This window comes from Camelina sativa, chromosome 10, assembly GCF_030686135.1.
Source record: "Camelina sativa cultivar CO46 ecotype springtype chromosome 10, ASM3068613v1".
NCBI lineage: Eukaryota > Viridiplantae > Streptophyta > Magnoliopsida > Brassicales > Brassicaceae > Camelina > Camelina sativa.
In genome coordinates, this window is record NC_141889.1 from 2,158,829 (window position 1) to 2,180,169 (window position 21,341).

At 36.9% G+C, this 21,341-nt stretch overlaps 5 protein-coding genes across 8 annotated transcripts; 2 read left to right on the plus strand and 3 right to left on the minus strand.

Moving 5' to 3' along the window:
• Nucleotides 1-208: 208 nt before the first annotated feature.
• LOC104716593 (brefeldin A-inhibited guanine nucleotide-exchange protein 4-like) lies at nucleotides 209-6,458 on the minus strand. 2 transcript variants are annotated; one of them, XM_010433986.3, is made up of 10 exons: nucleotides 4,983-6,458; nucleotides 4,535-4,874; nucleotides 4,032-4,454; nucleotides 3,595-3,887; nucleotides 3,202-3,475; nucleotides 2,613-3,109; nucleotides 2,210-2,531; nucleotides 1,773-2,127; nucleotides 1,022-1,683; nucleotides 209-944 (listed from the first exon to the last, which is right to left on the minus strand). In XM_010433986.3, exons 1-10 carry the CDS (start codon nucleotides 6,341-6,343, stop codon nucleotides 354-356), a joined length of 5,118 nt encoding a protein of 1,705 aa, XP_010432288.1. In that variant the 5' UTR covers nucleotides 6,344-6,458; the 3' UTR covers nucleotides 209-353. The 2 variants fall into 2 exon arrangements, with proteins under 2 accessions (XP_010432288.1, XP_019086127.1); XM_019230582.2 differs by having other exon boundaries at nucleotides 4,535-4,884; nucleotides 4,983-6,428.
• Nucleotides 6,459-8,693: 2,235 nt separating this feature from the next.
• LOC104716594 (damage-control phosphatase At2g17340) lies at nucleotides 8,694-11,534 on the plus strand. The gene is made up of 12 exons (XM_010433987.3): nucleotides 8,694-9,136; nucleotides 9,410-9,475; nucleotides 9,570-9,636; nucleotides 9,731-9,799; nucleotides 9,883-10,023; nucleotides 10,131-10,259; nucleotides 10,368-10,454; nucleotides 10,603-10,677; nucleotides 10,762-10,839; nucleotides 10,959-11,036; nucleotides 11,130-11,192; nucleotides 11,295-11,534. Exons 1-12 carry the CDS (start codon nucleotides 8,967-8,969, stop codon nucleotides 11,373-11,375), a joined length of 1,104 nt encoding a protein of 367 aa, XP_010432289.1. The 5' UTR covers nucleotides 8,694-8,966; the 3' UTR covers nucleotides 11,376-11,534.
• Nucleotides 11,535-14,429: 2,895 nt separating this feature from the next.
• On the minus strand, nucleotides 14,430-16,014 carry LOC104721244 (cysteine protease XCP1). The gene is made up of 4 exons (XM_087469976.1): nucleotides 15,496-16,014; nucleotides 15,156-15,391; nucleotides 14,918-15,055; nucleotides 14,430-14,809 (listed from the first exon to the last, which is right to left on the minus strand). Exons 1-4 carry the CDS (start codon nucleotides 15,956-15,958, stop codon nucleotides 14,594-14,596), a joined length of 1,053 nt encoding a protein of 350 aa, XP_087326102.1. The 5' UTR covers nucleotides 15,959-16,014; the 3' UTR covers nucleotides 14,430-14,593.
• A 269-nt stretch (nucleotides 16,015-16,283) lies between these two features.
• On the minus strand, nucleotides 16,284-19,407 carry LOC104716596 (CMP-sialic acid transporter 4). Of its 3 annotated transcripts, XM_087469975.1 has the most exons (16): nucleotides 19,260-19,407; nucleotides 19,108-19,162; nucleotides 18,941-19,010; nucleotides 18,751-18,862; nucleotides 18,539-18,618; nucleotides 18,301-18,376; nucleotides 18,089-18,189; nucleotides 17,867-17,938; nucleotides 17,726-17,774; nucleotides 17,584-17,625; nucleotides 17,301-17,422; nucleotides 17,018-17,077; nucleotides 16,872-16,920; nucleotides 16,682-16,776; nucleotides 16,488-16,535; nucleotides 16,284-16,391 (listed from the first exon to the last, which is right to left on the minus strand). In XM_087469975.1, coding segments are annotated over exons 1-16 (1,059 nt in total). In that variant the 5' UTR covers nucleotides 19,287-19,407; the 3' UTR covers nucleotides 16,284-16,390. The 3 variants fall into 3 exon arrangements, with proteins under 3 accessions (XP_087326101.1, XP_010432292.1, XP_010432290.1); XM_010433990.2 differs by having other exon boundaries at nucleotides 16,284-16,535; nucleotides 19,260-19,393; XM_010433988.3 differs by having other exon boundaries at nucleotides 16,284-16,535; nucleotides 19,108-19,168; nucleotides 19,260-19,362.
• Nucleotides 19,408-19,952: 545 nt separating this feature from the next.
• Nucleotides 19,953-20,758, plus strand: LOC104716597 (uncharacterized). The gene has a single exon (XM_010433991.3). It carries the CDS (start codon nucleotides 20,048-20,050, stop codon nucleotides 20,489-20,491), a length of 444 nt encoding a protein of 147 aa, XP_010432293.1. The 5' UTR covers nucleotides 19,953-20,047; the 3' UTR covers nucleotides 20,492-20,758.
• The last annotated feature ends 583 nt before the right edge of the window (nucleotides 20,759-21,341 follow it).

Here is a 21,341-nt window from a genome sequence, read left to right on the forward strand (position 1 = left end):
GGATTTCCTTGTTTTATTCTTTATTTCTAGATTTGTTATCAACCAAAAATAGTCGTTTTCACCCTAAAATAAAACTGTACGTCTTAACGAATAGGACTAACAAAACTAATCCCCCGTCAACATTGTTGAATAAAGTATTGAATGTTTTTGCACCTTACACTATGTTAGATGATTTCAATTGCATTATTTTAGATTTCATTGCACTATGTTTTTATTGTACCCAACGTAAAAGTTCATTTAAAGAAAACAAATATGGCCAAAATTTATTCGGGTAGACAGCCAAACCCCAAAAAAGATGTGGGCGATACACAGATTAGTGGATATTTTTTTTAACTTAATCCGCAAGCAAGCGACTAAGCCAAAATAGGACCAATGCACGATTTCAAAACATTGCTTAAGACATACGGAACTTGTGGAGAGCAGTGCTCAGTCCTCACAAGATCCACCAACAAAGGGAAGAAGCTGGACACGTGTCTTTTCAAAGACTCTGCTTCTAACGAACATAAAGCTTCGAGTGACGAAACAAGCAGCGCAGTTCTCGCTGTCGCTTCTTCTAAACGATCTGATTCCATCGGAAGAATCCATAGGACGTGTCTTTTTTGTTGATGTTGTTGATCTGTGCATTTAAGGTAGATCTTCACGACTTTTGCGCATTCAGTGACTAGACGATACTCGAGATCGAGTTCTTTGGATACGTTCGGATTGCAAGCGACCATGTCTTGAAGGAACGTCATGTAGGATTTGTTAGACTCGTTCTCGAAGTTAAGTAGTTGAGGCTCTGTTAGGTTTTGAACTGCGCATGCTCTCTTGAACTTCCTGCGAAGGACTATGTCTGAGTTAAGTTCCTGCGCGTGAGACGCGATGCACGAGAAAATGTCTGCGAGGATATCCACGTGTGATGCGGACAATGAGAATTGTCTTTTTCTGTATAAGTCACTCACAACCTGCAAAAGAAACAGAGAAGTCAAAAACAGAGCAAGTGACTTAAAAAGAGAGAAACAGAGAGCGAGAGAGAGGGGACCTCGACGATTTGAGACAGGACATCAATGTGTTTCTTTGTCCTGGATACAACATACGACATGATGTGAAGACTGTCATCATCGAGATCATCTTTGTTTACGCTTTGACCAGAGACTGTTTCAACATCTTCTATATCATCCATTGTTCTCAAGACTTTCATAAAACCCGCGAAAGTAAGAGACGCTGCTTCCTTGAGAGCCAAGAAAATCTCTGTCCATTCATTTTCATAGGCGCTACGAGACAACCCATCAGCCAAACGAAGCAAGACAGAGATCCCAGAGCCTGTAGAGCCTTGAAAAGGACTCTTTATGAACCCTATGAGGATCGACAAAACGCTTGGAAGCTGAGACCTTACAGAGCTGAAGAAGAAAACGAGTAGATCGACAAGAAGCTGCAATGCTAATGTTGATGTCTCAGAGTCCCACGTGGTTTCTTCGGTGTCTTGAGAAGCTGCTGATGAAGGCGACTCAACGCTTTCTTCAAAGAGCATATCGGTTTTACTACGTATGTTGTTGTTAAAAACGGGGAGAATGATAGAGCTGAAGATTCCAGTCCAAAAGGGTCTTGTAAAAAGATGACCATGATCCGTCAGAATGTTGAAGAGTACTTCTATGGAACGCTTTCGAATTGCTGGTCTCGGATCCGAGGCTTGCTTAGATAAACCTGAACAGACAAAAATACTCATATCATTTAAGTAAAAACAAAGTATACAACTTAGTGAGCTAAGCATAGAAGCCAGATTTGGTTGTAACCTGTAAGCAGAGGAACCCAATAGGATACTTGTTCATCCAAGTCGGTAGAAAGATGTGTATCAGATGAATCTTCCTTTAACGCAGAGATAGTATTATTCTTGAGTTTCTCATTCAAGACAAGTCCTCCTTCTGCAAGTTTTGAAGCGCAGAAACGAAGAAACTCTATGGTGTTGAAGCCAATGTCACCTTCAAACTTACTGTTTGTGAAAGTGATGAGACATCTAATGCAATCTGCGTATACCGTTATCTCCGTCTCGGTTATGCAATGAAAATGATCCCGCACGATTTTCTCAATTGTCTCAAAAGCCAAAAGTACAATGTTCTTCCTTTCATCAAGCGCTGCAGTTGTAAAAACCTAAACCGAAAAGATCATTAGATAACATTTTTCAAAGATCATTAGAATATTGGATTGAGAAATGTGTGTGTGTGTTACTTACAGTGAAGACATTTTTCCAACCAGACTTGACATTACTAACTCGACTAAGAACCATTTGAGAAACGCATCGGACTATAAGCTCTCTAATCTCTGCGGAACTACTTTTCTGCATAACAACGACGAATGGTCGAAGAAACTCATGCTGGAAATGGTAGTTTGCTAGCTCCTCACGTTCCAAGAACTTCATGGAAAGCTGACGAAGCGAGTCCATTACAAATATAGCAACAGAGAGATTCTCTGACAAGCCGACTGATACGAAGAAATCAGAGAGAACATTCCAAATCCGGGACCAAACTAGTCGGATACGGTTCATGTTATAATGCCTGCCACAAGAAAGTAAATCAGAAAGTGACAAAGCAGAGCAATGGGATTAGTATAATAAGGTTATAGAACTGGAAGTTTACGCTGTTTCCACTAGTTTCGTGAGGCTGAAGACACGAGGATCTGTTGGTGACTGAAGTTCTGACATGGAGACTTTGCAAAGAGCTTTCACAAAAGAAACTATAGCTTCACTGTTCAACCTTTGGCTATTAGCATAGACATGGTTCAGCTCAAAATTGCCTATTTGATCAAGGAGATTCAAATTTGCAATGAAACTTTTGATCTGCTCTGGAGTAACTAGTTTGGGAACACTTTTCACAAGTGAAGTACTATCATAAGAACCTCCCCTAACAACAGCCATAACAGATGGATTCTGAAAAGATCCACGTTTCTTTAAATTCGGAAAACCTAGAGCTTTCTTCTCGTCTACCTCAGCTTTTTTCGTTGGGATGTAACGTGACTCTGATGGTGGTACTTCTCCTAGGAGTTGCAGATGTTCAATACGAGAAAGGCAAGTTAGTATATGTTCCCAAGAACCATGTAGATGATTACCATCTTCTATGGCTATCGTTATAATCGCCTGCAATACAATGGGAAAGATTGTTTCTTTTCATAAGTTGGTGATATAAAACATATATTTAGATAGGATGAGATATAGAACAAGGGACTTACTTTTACAGCATCAACATTTTTCTGCTTCATATCTGCAGCACAATGAAGATTAGTGAACTTGGCCATGGAAGTTACAAAAGCATCTCTCTGAGTTTGCATTCCCATAACTGCAGTAACGTGAACCGCATATCTGAAGCCTTGTAAGCATAGAGAAGTTGCTAGTCTATCATCACTCTGGTCAAGAGTTACACTAAATGCAGCAAGCATCGGTCCCCAAGAGACCTCTAGTATGAATCTCAAGATCGAAATATCTGTAACAGTATGATAAACTGACCTGGAGATCAACAACATCACAAACAGATTCATATTTAGTCAAGATTTCTAAATCTTACTCACAAAGTGAGAAACAGATAACACTATGACACATAAAGCTGGTATAACAACAATGCTTACTCTGATTTCTCTGGCTTAGCTTGGAACTGTTCCTGAATATCTCTTATAAGACGTCCATTGGCACCATGAGGTTTCTCATCTGGTTGCATCCAAGAAACCAGATTGAGGATGCCGTCTAAGCCTAACAGTTTATTCAAGCCATTCACTTGTTTGTTTTGTGGGGCTAAAGTATCAGAGTTCATCTTGATTTCTTCTTTCACAACTCGATCATATAGAGAGCCTAAATACTCCTCAGGTAAGTCTTTCCCATCATCTATACCTCGATTGTTGCGGATGAAATCAGCTTTCGTCATCTGCATAACCATTAAATTATTACAAGGCATCAGAACAGTTCATACCATTTCTATGTATCTACTGCAGTCTCAGAAACAGAGGAATGAGCAGACGTTACACTTGGTATGGTCTCATACGTTAGTTCCAAAGAAAAGAAAACATACCTTATCCTTAACCATGTTGTTGTGTGCATCTGTGTTGAGCATAATCACAGAGTAAGCAAGAACATAAGCAGTGTCTGCACTTGTAAAAGAACCAGGGTTGCATTTCCAGTAGTGTTCTGCAAACTTCTCCATGATTCGGTCAATCTTTTGAGCTTCTCCCGGTAGCCTAAAGCCGCGTAGAAAGAACCTTATTGCTTCAACAAAATCCTTCTTCTCGAAATTACACGAGTCCACATATGCATGCATTACTTTGAGAGGAAGCTCATCTCTCTCACCAAGGTAATCACCAATCACAGTTCCATTTAGCCCTGCTGTCTTCATCAGAAAGGAAGCTACTTCCTCAGGTGAACTTCCTATTTTCTTGCTGCTTATGAGAAATTCGATACCTTTCGATGGCTTCCTATTGAACAGAGAGATACCTTTCTGCAAATCACCAAAATCATTCGTCAGTAAACAGAAGCAATCAATACATTAAACTGATACATCATCAAAGTTTTAAGGACCTGCAGTTCAATTTTGTAAGCCCTTCGTTGCTGAAGCATAGAAGCATCATAAGCTTCTGGATTAGTAGTATCTGGCTGTGAGTCACAGTCAGATATAGTTCCTTCTAATTCACCAATTTGACCAGCAGTACTGTCCATAGAAGCATAAACTTGTGACCCCTTAGGCCAAACCGTCTCATTCACTTTCAACTGCTGGTCCATCCAATTTCCCATTGCCTTTGCTATGTTAACCAAACACTTCACAGAATCATTCCTGAATGTACTATCTTGCGCTGGAGACAGCGTTGTTGATGATCCAGTCGGTGGTCCTAGAGCAGTTTTGAGAAGACCGTTGACAATCCTGCAAGTATCTGATGGAATTATAAGAGCTTTAATACATTACATTTACTCTTAACGAGCTATGCAACAAATATTTATGTGACAGTTTCTTAGACTAATCTAATAATACCTTTCAAGTATGTTGGCAGAATCCACATCGCAGTCGTAGTTCACAAAGATATCAACAATCAACTGTGGATCTTGTGACATTTTATCTAACAAGTTGAGAACAGTCATCTTCTGCAAGTAACTAGGCTGAAGAACATTCTCAAGCACTCGAAGAACAATCATCGGAAAGAAAATGCCTATTTCAGCTTTCAAGACTGATCTAAGCTTTGATAACAAGCTCATGAAGATAGCACATTGCAGTTGAAATATAGACATGATTGATACCGCACTGTTCTTCAGTAGTGATAAGCATAAGTATTGCTTAACGGCATTGATGAAGCTGTCATTAGAACGCCAAACAGAACCACCATTGTCAATAATGACTTTAAGCAACTCCAAAGACAAAGTCTTACCCCTCACCATGATCTGATCATCATTGTTCTCCTTAGACGAAAACCTCATAGACAGTTTACACAAGTTCTTGAACAGAAGAAAAGCGTCCTGTCTCATCTTACTCATGTCACCGGTCTCTGAGTCACCTTCTCCGTTTGCTACGTAGCCTCGAAACGACGGCGAATCCGGAGTCATAACGGTTTCAGTCTCCGGATTTGCCAACAGAATCTCAATCACATCAGGAGGAGGAAGAGGACTTCCTTGTCCTGCAGCCATGACTTCATTCACAAACCCTTGACAGAAATAAACAGAGCTTCCTTCATTAACACTCTTGTCCGTGACGGTTAATAGCTCGTTGACGTAAACGGTTTTGACAGAGACATCGAGCGAGTCTTCCTCGGATCTTGTGAAGATCACGAGCATCATCTGAGCTAACACCGATTTAGCACAGGTCTGTGTCGTGCCGCTCAAGCCACCGAGGTAGATGTTGTAACAAGTCTTGACAACGTGTAACAAGCAATCACCACGGATCAAGACACATGGAGATCTAACAGCAGCGAGGAGAACTCGGAGAACAGCGAGTTGAATTGGTTCCTCGGCTATAGCACCGACCTTGGAGACGGCGTTGACGAGTTTGAAGAGGATTGAATCTTGTTTAGAGGATTGGATCTCTCCCCGGAGGATCGAGAGAGAGAAGAGCTTGAAAGCGCAATCTAGAGACGGCTCGACGACTTTCGAATAAGCTGTGTCGAGAGAGAAGAGGAAAGGTTGGAGAACGGAATCTGCTTCTGAGGCGGCGAGGCCGGAGACGACGGAGGAAGGATCGTGGAAGTCGTCGGGGAGAGACTCGAGCTTGTCGAGAACGGATTTACAAGAGGAGACGAGGTACGTGTGTTTACGCCACGCTGCGTTTTTTATGATCTTGTCTAATGATGGACCTATGATCCGGCCACAACGGGTGGCACCGCCGAGAGTTTGTGACGTTGACATCACCGGAAAATAATCAAACGGTGAGTTTAATTTAGTTCATATCGGGAAAGAGAGAGAGAGAGAGAGAGAGAAGCTTTGAACGTACGTTTCAAATCGTGAAGTGCGGGATTTATATAGCTTTCTTGATTTTGCCGAATCGGTAAAAGCTTTCCTACTGAAGAGGGAGAGCGCGTGTAAATAACGTCTTAGAGAAAGGGCGCGTGTGATTCGGTTTGTGTTGATTAAACCACTCATCTCCCACGTCCCAATGGCATTATGTGTCTTAATACGATATGTAATAATAATGGTCACGTCGGATAATAATAATAATAATGGTTTTTAAAATTAATTGACTTTGATGAAAACGTTACTTTCGAAACGTAATTGCACTTATAAATTTCTAGCTTTTTTGGTATGACTTTTTTTAACGTAACAGTAATGATGAGTATTGAATAGTAACGGTGATTTTCTTTAATTCCCTCTCAAATTTTAGATTCTCATCAAAATAATTAGTCATGTTAACAATTTGTTGTAATATTGGATGTAATTATTAACGGTTGATTTAAAAAGTTAAAACTATATAGACGACCAAAGGAGAGAGAGACATATATGTCTCTAAAATTCGGTTATGACTTATTAATCAATCCACTGCCACTAAATTTAATCCGACTTGTATGAGTACAATTAGTCAAATAATTATTTTGTTTTTCTTTCTAAATTACCATATGCCATAGATTATTGTGGGTTTAATCCAACTATAGTACTGGTGTCCAAGCGCCAAACATGACCTTTTGACCTCTTTAACATATAATACAATGATGATAGACATTGATCGTCTTGCAATATTCTCTTTTTCTTTACAATCAAATATCTCGTCATTATTTCTACAAAATTATTTATTATATAGAATATAATGATATTTGATTGGTTGCATTAGTTTTGTATACATTAAAACGGACGTTTTCAAAGCAAGGATAACGTTTGATTAAGTTGTGATGGAGGGAAGATGTAACGTTTGATTAAGTTGTCGTAGTGGGCTTATTTTAAAAATCGAGTTTGTGTTTTCATCCACAATATCTCAAGTCTCAATCCATGATGAACTAACTTGGGATAGCTAATTGTAAATATATATGTCTTAGTTTCCAAATTATTGCCAAACGTAAAAATATATAAGTTAGGTTTTGGTGTTACTGGTGTAATTGAATCATTTTCCATATCATTTTTATATATGATTTCATCAATCATTTCGAAAAAGCGTCTTTAGTTTTCGATTAATCATCTCGAATAATATTTATTTTCATAATAAATCTAAAGAATATAATAAATAATAGGTAAGTTTTCTTGCCTTTATTAGACCGTGGAAAAACTATTGAAAGAACCAAAAAAGCTATAAAACCATAATTGAAAGATTTTTTTTAATAGAATTTGTTCAAGTTTTGAAAAATAATTATTTAAAAGAATATGTATGTAATATAAACTATTAAATAATCAATTTATTTTACTAAACTCATTTAAAAGTTATATGTCACACATTCACTTCTGAATACTAATCTCATGACCGTCAGTCTAACCATCATCTGGCTAGGTTTGTATTGGGCTATGAAATGCCTAAACTCACTGAGGATAACGAAATAAGGGATGTAGCTGTCTAGGCCCATGTGTGCCTCATGGGTGGGTTGCGTTTTGGCTACGACAATCGACAATGGTGATGATCAACGGGATGACAAGGATGCAAGGAGAAGATTTGGACTGATGGTGAATGGATAAGTTTCTTAATTGCGTGATTGTAGTTTAAAGCTTTCTAGTTCGTAAGTTTAATAAAGTATTGGTAGCGAGCTTATTATTGGCTGAGTGTTCAGTTCAGCTAAGCTGTCGTAGTATACTTTAGTCTCTGAGTTTAAAAAGGCGTTGGTAGCTAGCGAGTAGCGAGCTTATTACTGGCTGAGTAAGCTTCCTAAATTATCTTGAGCTTATCTAGTTTCTGTGTCTAATTAAGTTGTCGTAGGGGGCTAATTAACTATGTTGATTGCATGGCTTATTTTTTGTTCAATCCAGTTGGTGTAGGGGATAATTAATTTATGTGTTTGTGTTGTTGTTAATACTCCCCCTGTCAAAAAGTATGCTTTTTTAAGATTTTCACCTACATTAAATAAATAATGAATGTTTAGTCATGTTTAGTCATAAATGTATTTTTATATATAATAAACATATTTTTTTATATCTATTAACCAATAGTAGTTCATTAAAATTTTAAATTTTCAGTTAATGAATCTTGAAATCTACAATTTCATAGCATTAATTAATAAAAAATATAAAAAATCAAAACTTTGTGATACAAGATGAATTTCTAAAACATCATCTATGGTATAATACAACAATTGAGTTTGGGTTTATAATCAACCTTTAAACTTGGGATAACTTAACCGAACCAAACCAAACCAAACCAAACAAAATAACCACACACAAATGAAACCAAAGGCGAAGGCACCACACAGACATATGTGTGTGTCATCATCGCTCTCATCGTGAAGGAATCTGCTTGATTTCATTTGTGAAGATTCCGATCTCTCTCTCTCTCAGACGACACGTACAGTACATTGTTTGCTTTGGTGAGCATCGACATCGATCGACGAACGAGAGAAAAATGGAGAGCGACTCCGAGATGGTGGCGTTGCCTCTGTTACCGACTCCGATAGAATCAAACTACAGAGCTTGCACCATTCCTTATCGATTCCCTTCTGATAATCCCAGAAAAGCTACTCCCACTGAGATCTCTTGGATCGATCTCTTCTCCAATTCCATCCCTTCTTTCAAGTTCGTATCTTTCTCTTCCCTCTCTCTTTGATTCTGTTTTTGTTAATGGGTTAAAGTCAAGCTTTGATTTTTATGTTCTAAGAAGTTCATATACCTTTGAAATTTCTCGGGTTTTGGATTTTGTCAGTCGATTGATCTCTGGCTGATATTCGTATTAATTCGTTTTATCGAATCAATTTGGCTATCCATGAGCTTTGTCTTTGTGAAATCATGAAGAAACTCTGATTGTTTATGGATGTTTATAAAGTTGTTTTGTTTGTTTTGTTTTTGCAGGGAACGAGCAGAGAGCGATACAACTGTTCCAGATGCTCCAGTTCGAGCTGAAAAGTTTGCCAAAAGGTATCTTTTTGTTGTTGTTCTATAGCTTGGCAGGCTCACATGTGTTTTTCGCTTAAAAGCATTCAATTTTTTTCTGCGTTTGATTTCTGGTAAGGTATGCGGAGATTCTTGAGGACTTGAAGAAGGATCCGGATAGCCATGGTGGACCACCAGATTGCATTGTAAGTTTAGAAAACGCTTTTCTTGTTAAGCTTAGAGAGAGCTTTGTTGTTCATTGATTGGTTTGGAGTTTTACATTTTTTTTTACTTTTGCAGCTTCTCTGCAGAATCCGTGAGGTAATGCTAAGAGAATTAGGATTTAGGGACATCTTCAAGAAAGTTAAGGTATGGTTTTCTTGACAAGTGATTTTCTCGTATAAAGTGTAGTTTTCTCTTGTACTCTTTTCTGATCCGGCAAGTTCATTCAGGATGAGGAGAATGCTAAGGCTATATCTTTATTTCCTGAAGTTGTCCGTCTGAGTGATGCTATTGAAGATGAAGGAAAACGCATAGAGAATCTGGTAAGAGGGATATTTGCTGGAAACATCTTTGATCTGGGTTCTGCACAGGTATATGAATGATCTCTTTCTTATTCATGCACTGTTGCTTTTGTCACATCTCTTTTGTTGAGTATCTTAATGAAATGGATCTTGTATTTCGTTTCTCCATATTGAAGTTAGCTGAGGTTTTCTCTAAGGACGGAATGTCATTTTTGGCTAGTTGTCAAAACTTAGTTCCACGACCATGGGTTATTGATGATTTGGATAACTTTCAAGCTAGATGGGTCAAGAAGCCGTGGAAGAAGGTCAGTTCTTTTAACTTCACTCTGTTTTGTCTGCTTAAAGACTTTTTCATGAAAGAGTATGATCGCAGGACAAACTGATTTGTTTTATTTGTCTCCTTTTCATAACAGGCAGTTATATTTGTCGATAATTCTGGTGCAGACATAATTTTGGGTATCTTGCCGTTTGCTAGAGAAATGCTACGTCGAGGAATGCAGGTGCTTCCATGTCCTAAAATCATTCTGAGTTTTTTTCGTGTACAATTATGGGCATTATTGTTCTCTGGTTTGGCATTATGATTGCGTAAAATAGTTAATTAAGTATGTACTAAGTTGTTCGTTCCTCCTTTGCACCTTCCCTTTTAAGGTTGTGCTGGCTGCTAATGAACTTCCATCTATCAACGATGTAACTTATATCGAGCTTGCAGAGATTTTGTCTAAGGTGATGAATAGAATCATTCGGGTACAGGATGTTCATTACATATTAAAAAAAAAACTCAACCCTGACTGAGTCTTAATTTATCAGCTGAAGGATGAAAATGGACAATTGATGGGTGTTGATACTTCAAATCTTCTTATTGCAAATTCAGGGAATGACTTACCGGTATGGTAGTTAAAAGCTCTCAGAAGATGAATGCACTTTTAGTACCACCAAGTCACCAAGTCCTGTTTATCCATTGGCAATTGTTAAAATTTTCATCTCCTTTCCTATAATTGTTGCAGGTTATTGATCTTGCTAGAGTATCACAGGAGGTTGCATACCTTTCAACTGATGCAGACTTGGTCATCTTAGAAGGCATGGTAAGACTTTTTAGTCCTGTGAAGGTTGCGGAATATGTGTTATCTAGTCTTAGCAGGTTCCCTACAAACTGACTCCTTGACTGTTGTGGACAGGGCCGTGGGATAGAGACAAACCTTTATGCTCAGTTCAAGTGTGATTCCCTCAAAATTGGAATGGTAAATATCTCAAGAGTTTCGTGGTGTTGTAACATAGAAGAAGAGTTATGGGATCCTTGATTCATCCTCATTATAACTCCGGTCAACTCTTTTGTTATTCAGGTGAAGCATCCAGAAGTAGCACAATTTCTTGGAGGACGTCTTTATGACTGTGTCATCAAATACAATGAAGTCCAGAGTTAATTATATATTTCAAAACCTCATTTTTACTGAACTCCTCCAATAATTTTATCATGTCATATAAAACAGCTCTTAGGCTTTGTAACTTAGAGATCCAAATCCTACTCTCTGTCGACATTCAGATCTAAGAATTTATGACTTTTTGAAATTCTTCATTAAAAATACGCAAAAGCACTAATCTTTCTGATTGGTCCTCATATTTGAAAGTTTCATATTATTTCACTGTCTAATTAAACATCATCACAAGTGAAAAATCACAGTTGCAAGTTGCAACATGAGCATTCTCTGGTCGTAGATATAATCATAGCATATATAGCCGATACAATGGAAGAGAAAAATTATAGGTTAAAGTGATGTGTGTTCCTCTTGTATATAACTAAAATATTGTTCTACGCTTGGACCATGCTATAGAAAGCTATAAATGTACATCATATATAGAGACAAAGCAAGCTTAGCAATACCATGATCGTTTGAATCCAACCAATGGCAAGCAAACATGGTGATTAAAAGTTTGATGTGGCTGTGATTAATGTTTGTTGTGGCTTAGTATTGGTTCAATTATTATGACTGGGACGAGAGAAAAAAAAAATATACATTTACTACACTAGCCGTGATAAAGGTTGTATATAATATAACTAAACCCTATAGCTTGATTTGGTTGGAAATCACTCATATACATTTCTTCATCTACTTGTTCACTTTTGAGTTAGTTTCTTGCTTCACTACCTCTAGTAGAATTTTGAGCTTAATCTCGTGAAGATAGGAGATGTACCAAGTGGTTCTCCCGACCCGACAGTATAACACGGCTAGTGTTGGTTGTTGTCACTGTCACCGAATGACGTCCCCAGAGATGTATATAGTTGCCGAATGGGTGGGAGAACCACTTGGTACGTACATTTTTCTGTCTCCACGAGATTCAGCTGATTGGACGCGCTGGAAAAAAAGAAGCAGATAGGGGAGACAGCTATGTAATGAGGGTTATATAAGCGAACTTGGTTTCTCCCTGATGATGATGAGATAGTTAGTGATGATGATTGATGAAGAATGACGAAGGGTGGTGATGAGAAATTGAGAATGATGAGAATCATCTCGTGCTGGTAGATTCATCTTGGTTATTACTAACTGTATATGACATCATCATCGGGTAGCCAACAATGTTGATATTAAGTTGTTTTCTTGTAGTGAGTTTACTTCAGTGTTTAATTAGTTAGAGCTCTTTTAATGCTATATATATATAATTAAAAAAAAAAAAAAACGTTCTACATCAAAAGAACAGAGTATTTTATAACAGGAACAGAGTAGTAGTATGGTTTGTCTAAGGTCTCTCGAAGAGCTGGATGAGCTTTTGAAAAACTTCTCTTATCACCATGTGTTATTATAAAATCTCACATTCCATCGATACAATAATAAACTCAAAAAGATGACTGGTTGTAAACGGTAAAATTAAGGTTAAAGTAACCGTAGTACGTACCCTATAACTGTGATCAATGTTTGTCTAGCTAAGTTAAGAGTTTATACTTACGTAATATATCAAAGGATGGCCATATCTAAATACACATCAACCAAATATAATTAAACACATGATTGATTATTGCAAAGAACATGAAAATGTGAATTCCACGACCCAAAAACAGATAAAATATGTTTCTTACGTTCTTCAGAGTCAATCTCAATTTGTTGAGATCTTCTTTTTTGACTCATAATCTTATATTCCCTTTGTTTCAATTTAAGTGATCTTTTAGCACAAAAAAAATTGTTTTCAATTTAAGTGATCTTTTAGCACAAAAAAATTGTTTTTTTTAAGGGATCAGTTTTCTATGCAAAAATTAAATGTGTTTTTTTTTTTACCAATCAAATTTTACATTGTATTTTCTTATTGGTTTAATTTGTTTTATTTAAAGGTGTTTTATGAAAAATATGTAAATTAAATGAGATTATATGTTTTTATTAACTTGTGTGTAAAAAAGGTAAAAAACCTTTAACATTACTTAATATGAAACAGAGAGAGTATTCACCAATATAATTACATAATACATTACTAAAATAATATTTATTCGGGGGCTACCATGAGTTTTCGTCTAATATTATTGTAATTGACATAAAAAATAAGTAAATTGATATGTAAATAATTCATCGTAAAAAGTCAATATGATAATAGTTAATCCATATGTGAAGAGAAATGTTGGCTATAGACCCCAACAAACAGTGTTGCGTAATCAAGGAAGCGATTGTTTTATCATTTAAAATATGATTAGCACTAAAACCTAAACCAAAGTGGATTACCCTCAAGACAACTGCTGCACGTGCAAATCTTGGTTGCGCCTACTCCCATACATATTCCCAACAAAAACCGTTCGTCACGACAAGTACTGTGGCATAAAACTACGTCACCTTTATCGCGTTCCTCACTATTACAAGTATTATGGGTTTGTGTCTTGCTTCCTGCTATGTGACATGGAGGTGGAGGTGCAGTAATTTTTGGTGATGATCAAAACTTAAGATTTATATGCTATAATGTTTATTACCTGTTGAAGTCAATATGGTGATGATCATCACAAACATGATGAAACTAACATGTACTTTTTTTGCCATTTCTTATCGTCTTGTTTATGTTTTTTTTTATGGAGTATTTATAAAGAAATTTACTTTTCTATTTTAAGATATAAGCAAAAATTGTTGTTCACGTAGAAAAAATGACCAAGGAGAGAATATATATTAGGACCACTTATTGCTCTCAGTCAACAATTTTTTGTAAGGGAGCTTTGTGGTTGGATGTTGGGAGTTTTAGTTCATTGGTTTGTTTTGAAACATGGAAGTAGTTTTACAAATGCAACAATCAACAACGTTATACAATATCTTCTTTTTTTTTTTTTTTTTTTGAATGTAATGTTAAATTATATTCAAAACAAAAATACTTTGGAGCAGAGGAATTGAAGGAGCTCGTAGGAAGAGACATAAATAATGTTACTAATTAATGTATCTGAAGCTTCATATTTGAGAACATGATCCTATTGACTATTGAGAGAGTTATTGATGATAGAGGAGTATTTGGAAGACTCTTAGTCAGAACAAAAGGGTAAGAGAACTCTCACCATATTATTTTATAATCTCACACATCAATCAATACAATATGATGTGCTTTAGGCGGGTAAAATGGAAATGTATTGGAAGATTAAAAAAAAAAAAAAAAAAAAAAGAGAAAGAAACAGAACATGAATCTATCACTTAGTCTTGGTGGGATATGAGGCCATCTTGTTGATTCCGCAGAGTCCCTCTGGTTTACCAGTGTTTCTCTTCATCCTAATAAACCCTTTCTCTCCCCATCTTGGTCCCCATGAGTTCTTGACAATAACATAGTCAGATCCCTTTGATGAACCGTAGCCAACCGCTGCTACACCGTGGTCTAGGTCTGTTCCACATCGTCCATTGAACACTCCCTGTAAACAAAACCAAAATCCCCCAAATCAGTTTTTTGAGAGAATGTAACAAGATAAGATGGATACATAGAACACAGTTTAGATATCAGAATAATCTGTTATACATACCCCTTTGTAGAATTGGAAGTCTCTTCCTGAAGCCTCAATAGCCACACTGACTGGCTGATGAGCTAAAGCCTTTACTAAACTTTCATCGTTTTCCGGGACATCTTCATAGCCGCTGATCGTCACACGTTCCACATCCTCCTGTGTAAGATTCATGAATGTGATCAGTATTATAATTAATCTGTATCACAGTATGATTTTTTTTTTCTATTCATGTATTTATTTGTCAAGCGTTTGTTACTTTCTGCTCTTGGCAAATTCCTTCTTCCATGAGATAAGGGTAATCGTCTTCTTTGTGGAGACCACCTGTTGAAATTATGTACTGGAATGCATAGTCCATGAGACCTCCGTTGCAGCCACTGTTGAAAGTTGTGTCACAGTCTATGAGTTCTTGCTCTGAAAGCGAACTTAGATTCCCCGTTGTGATCTGGTTGATCCCCTCCACAGCTGCAACTGTTGAAAATGCCCAACAGCTACCTGCAGCAACAAAAGAAGATCATTGTAAGGATCCATTCCAGTCTCTGGTACTATTCCTATCTCAATTTGGGACCAAGAAAGGTGAAAGAGAGAAGAAATGTTACCACATTGACCCTGGTCCTTGACAGGAGTCACAGCGCCTTTCTTCCTCCAGTCTACGGATTTAGGCAAGTCAGTGATGTCTCTGTACCTGAAGTTAGCAGAGGGCTGCCTCTTTCTAGAGAATTGTGGCTTTGCAAGTCCTAGATATCTTTCCTTGAACTCTTCATGGGACAAATCCGCAAACTCGTTCAAACCGAGCCAGTAACTGTTGATCTCATTGTTCCTCTGGTCTATATGCATCAGGTTCTCTCTGAACACCTCGAACCTGTGCACCTTCTCCTCCACGCTGTTGTAAGCCTTGCTGTGTTCTGACATCCATGACTCAAAGAGCTCTAGAAGCTTTTCAGTGGATGTCAAATGCTCCGGTGTGTATCCAACAATGGAGAAATCATGGGCAAGAGCAGAACAGAGGAGAGCTGATGCTGAAATGGCGATCAAAAGAGAGAATTTGGTAAGTGAAGCCATAGCTAAATCTGTTAACTGAAAGAAAAGGAAGAAGAAGAAGAAGAAGAAGAAGAGATGGTGAGAAAGAGAGTAGAGGAATAGAGCTTATATACAAGTAGGAGACAAGCCAAAGTCTCACAGTATTGGCTTTGAAGCAAAGACAATGATTAATTTTAAATAACCAAGTTCGCCGGTCTCTGAGTCTTCACGGTTGGATAATTTTTGGTTATGCCTTTTGCTCTAAGCGTGATATTTTCAACAAAACAGCTTCACTTTCAGACAGTAAATGATTATTAAAATATCCGGAGGGAGGATTTATAAAGCAAAGTTATGTATAGGCATATAATTTCTGAAATTTTTACTATTCTTGATAATTTTTGGTTTCATACAAATGAAAACAGTAAGTTTCGTGACGGGAAATAAATCAAATACAGAAGCACAATTGTGAATATACCTACACGAAAAACAAAATCGTAATCGTTAAAAAGCTTCATCTCTGTACTAGAATAATGGCAATTTTCTTGGTAGATGTAAGTTTCGAGATCTTTACTATCGTAGCTTCCCTGCGGAATGCAAATATACTGAAACAGAGACGACCCTGCACAGTGCAAACACAGTAATGCATTAAAAGAGAAACCTTTTACACACTCATTAGCTCTTATGTGCATGATAATGTTGGTGGCTACTTTTAATATCAAAATTTGAGATGATTGTATAAGTAAAGGCACGTGGTTGTTAACTTACGTTGAACCCAAGAAGAAGGCAAGGGAAAGATGGAAATTGAAGAGGAATACAGAGACAACCGCGGTGAGAAGCATCGCCACTGATGTCGAATAAACCTACATACCAATTGATAAAGTTAGACCTCGTGTACAAAAGTGACTACTTAAGGGGAACCTGCTGACAAATGATAATGCACTTGCAAATATACTACCTTTACAATATTGTCTGCATACTTCATCACCATTGACACAGCAATGCCACTGCAAAATAACCAATAGAAGAATGTTTTTAATGTGTTAACTTCCCGAACTTACGTTAAGAATACGAGAGGAGTCTGGCCCCTAAAGTAGCTTTTACCTGAGAGCATGGTTAAGAATCATGAGTACTGTGATGAATGAGTAACCATGGAAGAATCCCCTAAAAATGGAAAACAGCCCACATTCAATACCAGACCAGATGCGACATAACAGCATAATAACTCGGCCAGTAGAAAATAATGAGCTCTACAACAACGAGACTATAGTCTATAGAGAAGTAGTATTCCTTACATGTACATAAAGACAGGGGTGGCGACACAATCAATCACATGTACTATTTTGTAGCAAATCTGAATGGAGAGACAAGAAAAATTTGGACTTACTTATTTGCAACGGCATCGAAATCTTGGATCACTATAGCAATAGCATTGAAAGCCATCCCAAAGACATATAGCCAGAAGTTCTGTACATTAATATTCCTTGAAGGTCGCTTTTTTATAATGGCCTGCCAAAATGGAAAGCAAAACCTTTATTAAGCATAAGTTATCAGTGGAATGACCCTATCATACTGTTTTAAACAACAAAGTAAATTAGTGTTCACATACACACACAGAAAAGAAATGAATCAGCTTTGAGTATTTAAAGTATACAGTCCTAATATCTCACCTCTGTGTACACTCCGGCGAAACCACTTAACAGAGCCATGACCTAGAAACGACAATGAATGATTATATCAATTGGTGTGGACATGAAATATACTTCAAAAGTCTTAGTTGATATTAGCATGCAAAGGAGGCTAACAGCTTACAATTGCCATAATCCAGCCAGGAAGAGATGTCTGAAGAACACGATCAGAACTGCAAAAGCAATTTTAGATATGAAACCATGTATTAAAAAGATCAGTAGAGACCTTAAAGTTCGCAGAGCAAAAATCAAATGCTACATTTACTTTGAATTCAACTGAGCAGTGGTGCATCCGCAACACAATAAAATGAATCCCGCCCACTGAATCTCGCTCAATCTGTTAGAGAAGATAGTAAGCAAACTGATTAAAAAGAGGCTGTGCCCAATTAATTTAATTGATGGGAATAAAAAAAAAGCATAACGTATGGATTTCCAGAACGAATATATATTGGAAGGTACGAAATCCATTTCAATAAGTAAAACCTACTTTTTCTTCAGTATAATTCTGTACAAGACACCAGTGCTTATGATGTTCAAGTTCTTCAATATCTGATAGCCGGGGGCGTCCACGTATGCAAAGATATAGTACTGCCAACATCAAAAAGTGACAACACAAGTAGTTAGAAGCATATTAACATGGAAAATACATAGGTTACAAACATCGAGCTAAGCCAAAAAAAAAAAATTAGGACATCCCACCTGTAACAAATTCTTGAAAAGATACAATGCTGCAGGAATAGGAAAGACTTTAACTTCTTCATATGTCGTGCTTAACCTGATTCAAAGAAAATTAAATGAGCTATCTATAGTCATGTTCAAAGAGAGATACATGGAACCAATTCGAAACCACTGAATTTTAAAGGAAACTAATTGGACATTGAAACACATGGGTAATTTCCCAGAAAAACCATATTGAGGTGGTAAAAGAAAACCCTACCTATTGTCGTCAGTAACACCTTCGTTTTTCCATATTCTTGTCAATGCAAGGAAAGATAACGCACATTTCAGTGTCTCAACCTAATGTCCACCAAATAGTAAACAAAAATCACTAATTTCAGCCTAATATAAGATTATGCTTCAGACATCTCACTTGTAACATAACATCACTCAATTTTCAATACAGAGTAATAAAAAGCTTCAAAAACTCACCAAAAAGTTGGCGGTTGTAACACTATACTCATACTTGCCAGCTCGCTTCGACCACACGATGAGTATCGCTTGAGAACTCGTCAGAATCGTCAGTGCACAGGTCACTACGCCCCTAACTCAACACAAGTAAATTTTAAACGAAAAGAAGAAATTTCCATAATTTCGCGATGTTCAAAGGAATCAAACTTACTTTCGTTTCCAGTTAACACGTTCACCGGATCCAACCCCAAGAGTGGGCATAGCAATGTTACTCGAAGCAACTGACATAATCAAAGCACCAATGAGGACACTAACTAAACGAACACAGAGAAAAGCATAGATTGAGAGAAAATAGAAGAAATAAAAAAAAAAACTCACCGGTATGAGATTTCCCCTTCACACTCTCGATGTCAGAAGCGACGACATGATCGTCCTGAAGCTTAAAACAAAATCGAGCATTAAAGAGATTACAAACCCTAAATTGAAATCCAAATACCAAAAAAGAAGTGAATATAGAAGAAGCAACGAACCTCATCTTTGATTTTCCGGTACTCCATTGTTTCAATCTCCTCAGATCTCTCTCTACTCCGAACAATACATACTCCCAACTCCAAACTTAAAAGAAAAAAAAAAAAAAAGGAAATTTTGGAAAATTAAATGTAAAAATAATAAAAGTGCGCTTAACATTCTATTTTGGGCTTGATATTTATTGGGCCTTCGTCCTTGGCTCGTTGGGCTACTTTACACATAACATTATCATTTTTATTCTTTTTTAGAATATATGAACTTTTCTTTTTGGTCAACATGAAATTTGTTTGCCACTGGAGTGGGGGGGATACAGATTCTTGCTACATTTTTCTGATAGAAAGAAAAAAAAAAATTCACAATCGAATTTTTAAAACATTTACTATACTGAGAAAATAATCTTTAAAATAAAACTAGAGAGAGAAAAAAAAACTAAATTTAATTTGTGTGTTGTGAATTGTGATGGAATGGAACCCTACCTGTATATCTATATTCACCAAAACTAAATCTTTGTATCTCCTATTCTCTTTTTTAAGATTGCATACATACACAAAACAAGTAACTAGACAAAAACAAAAAATAAACATAAAAATACATTATTGTAATTATAATAAAACAATGCAAAATGTAAATTGGCTGGGCATAAAAGTAAAGTGGGGCCCACAAATAAAAATGGAATAAAAACCCAGCCTGTGTTAGAGCTGTGTTCACTAAATAATCATCTCTCATATTCACATTCACATTCATCATCTTCATACGTCGACCTCTCTCTCTGGGAAGAAAGAACAAAGCAATGAGTTCAATGATGGAGACTCTCCAGATTCGTAAACCCACTTCTCTACCCGTTTCTCAACGCCCTAACTCCACCACCACCGCCGAAGATGAGCCTGGACTCATCCGACGTCGTCTCTCTTCTCTCTCCCTCAACCTCTCTAACCAACCAGCGGCTATAGCAGCTAGGTTCCCGAGATCCAAATCTGTCTCCGCTATAGGAGAGCAAGCAGGGACCTCTGTGAAAGAATGGTGGGAATGGGGTTGGTCGTGGATCCTTTCAAGAAAACCCATCTTCATCAGAGATCTTGAGCTTAACAAAGACGAAGCTAAATCTATTGGTTCTCAAAACAGAGGAAGTATAATGCACGTCTTCTTCAAGCTTCGATCTCAGATCCGTAACCTCATGGGATCTTCTTCCTCTGATTCTCTTCCTCTTTCTTGCAAATACAAGCGTCAACGATAAAAACACAAATGTTTCTTGAAAGCTTGCTTTCACACAATATGGGGGTTGAGATTTTCGTGATATGTCTCTTCTTTTTTACTTTTATGCAATGGAGTATAATGTATAATGTGTTTTTTATTCACTTCTAAATTTTAATGTTGTATTTTGCTTAGATCATTAATCAATTTATTTATTTTTATTTGATGTTTTGTGGCTTGTGCAGTTGTATTTTTGTATCTCTTTTAATAACCATGCACATTATATAGAAATCCGTTATTTTTGTTTTAATCTTTTACGCGCCATATATGAATTTCCGTTGTATTATTTCTTTCATAAATGATAAATTGATGACGGTGATCATGATAATAATAACAATGCAAGAATTTTATAAAGTTAAAGTATAGAGGTTCAAGAATTTTAATCATGATCATACAAGTAAAAGTGTAGAGATCTATGACGTTAATTTTCACCGAATATTTCCCCCCTATTTTGTGGGTTTTTAACGGTTGTGGTGTGTTAAAAGAAATGGTATTGACGAAACTTCGGTTCCATACAACAGAGAACGTGTGTGGCCGACATAACATTTGTCGGTGGCACCAATATCGTCGGTGGCGAATTCATATTTATTGCTCTCATTATAATTTTTAAACTAAACTTGATTTGAAGTCGGGGGTGGATTAGTTTATATTAAAAAGAATTGAGTAAATCTGACCTCAAAAACGATCGTATTTAGCTCAAACAACAGCTGATTCTTTTAACGAAGCTAACCAATATGATAATATCAAGAAAAGGTTATTACTAAATCAAATATGATAAAATTATAAATGAGACCAAAATAATTTATATAAATAGTCGTATATGTTAAAGGTTG

Bases quoted from the DNA above. Each gene is read 5' to 3' on its own strand.
- LOC104716593 (XM_010433986.3), bottom strand. From the start codon at position 6,343: ATGTCAACGTCACAAACTCTCGGCGGTGCCACCCGTTGTGGCCGGATC. The intron at 4,875-4,982 runs GTATTATTAGAT...AGATACTTGCAG, and splicing joins TCTGCCAACATACTTGAAAG to GATTGTCAACGGTCTTCTCA. The intron at 3,110-3,201 runs GTAAGTCCCTTG...ATTGTATTGCAG, and splicing joins AAAATGTTGATGCTGTAAAA to GCGATTATAACGATAGCCAT.
- LOC104716594 (XM_010433987.3), top strand. From the start codon at position 8,967: ATGGAGAGCGACTCCGAGATGGTGGCGTTGCCTCTGTTACCGACTCCG. The intron at 9,137-9,409 runs GTTCGTATCTTT...TTGTTTTTGCAG, and splicing joins AATTCCATCCCTTCTTTCAA to GGAACGAGCAGAGAGCGATA. The intron at 10,455-10,602 runs GTGCTTCCATGT...TTCCCTTTTAAG, and splicing joins TGCTACGTCGAGGAATGCAG to GTTGTGCTGGCTGCTAATGA.
- LOC104721244 (XM_087469976.1), bottom strand. From the start codon at position 15,958: ATGGCTTCACTTACCAAATTCTCTCTTTTGATCGCCATTTCAGCATCA. The intron at 15,056-15,155 runs GTAACAAACGCT...AATCTTACACAG, and splicing joins GAATTTGCCAAGAGCAGAAA to GAGGATGTGGAACGTGTGAC. The intron at 14,810-14,917 runs GTATGTATAACA...TTTTGTTTACAG, and splicing joins ACTTCCAATTCTACAAAGGG to GGAGTGTTCAATGGACGATG.
- LOC104716596 (XM_010433988.3), bottom strand. From the start codon at position 19,286: ATGGAGTACCGGAAAATCAAAGATGAG. The intron at 18,619-18,750 runs GTGAGTTTTTGA...GGTGGACATTAG, and splicing joins TTACAACCGCCAACTTTTTG to GTTGAGACACTGAAATGTGC. The intron at 17,423-17,583 runs GTGAGATATTAG...CCATTTTGGCAG, and splicing joins TCGCCGGAGTGTACACAGAG to GCCATTATAAAAAAGCGACC.
- LOC104716597 (XM_010433991.3), top strand. From the start codon at position 20,048: ATGAGTTCAATGATGGAGACTCTCCAGATTCGTAAACCCACTTCTCTA.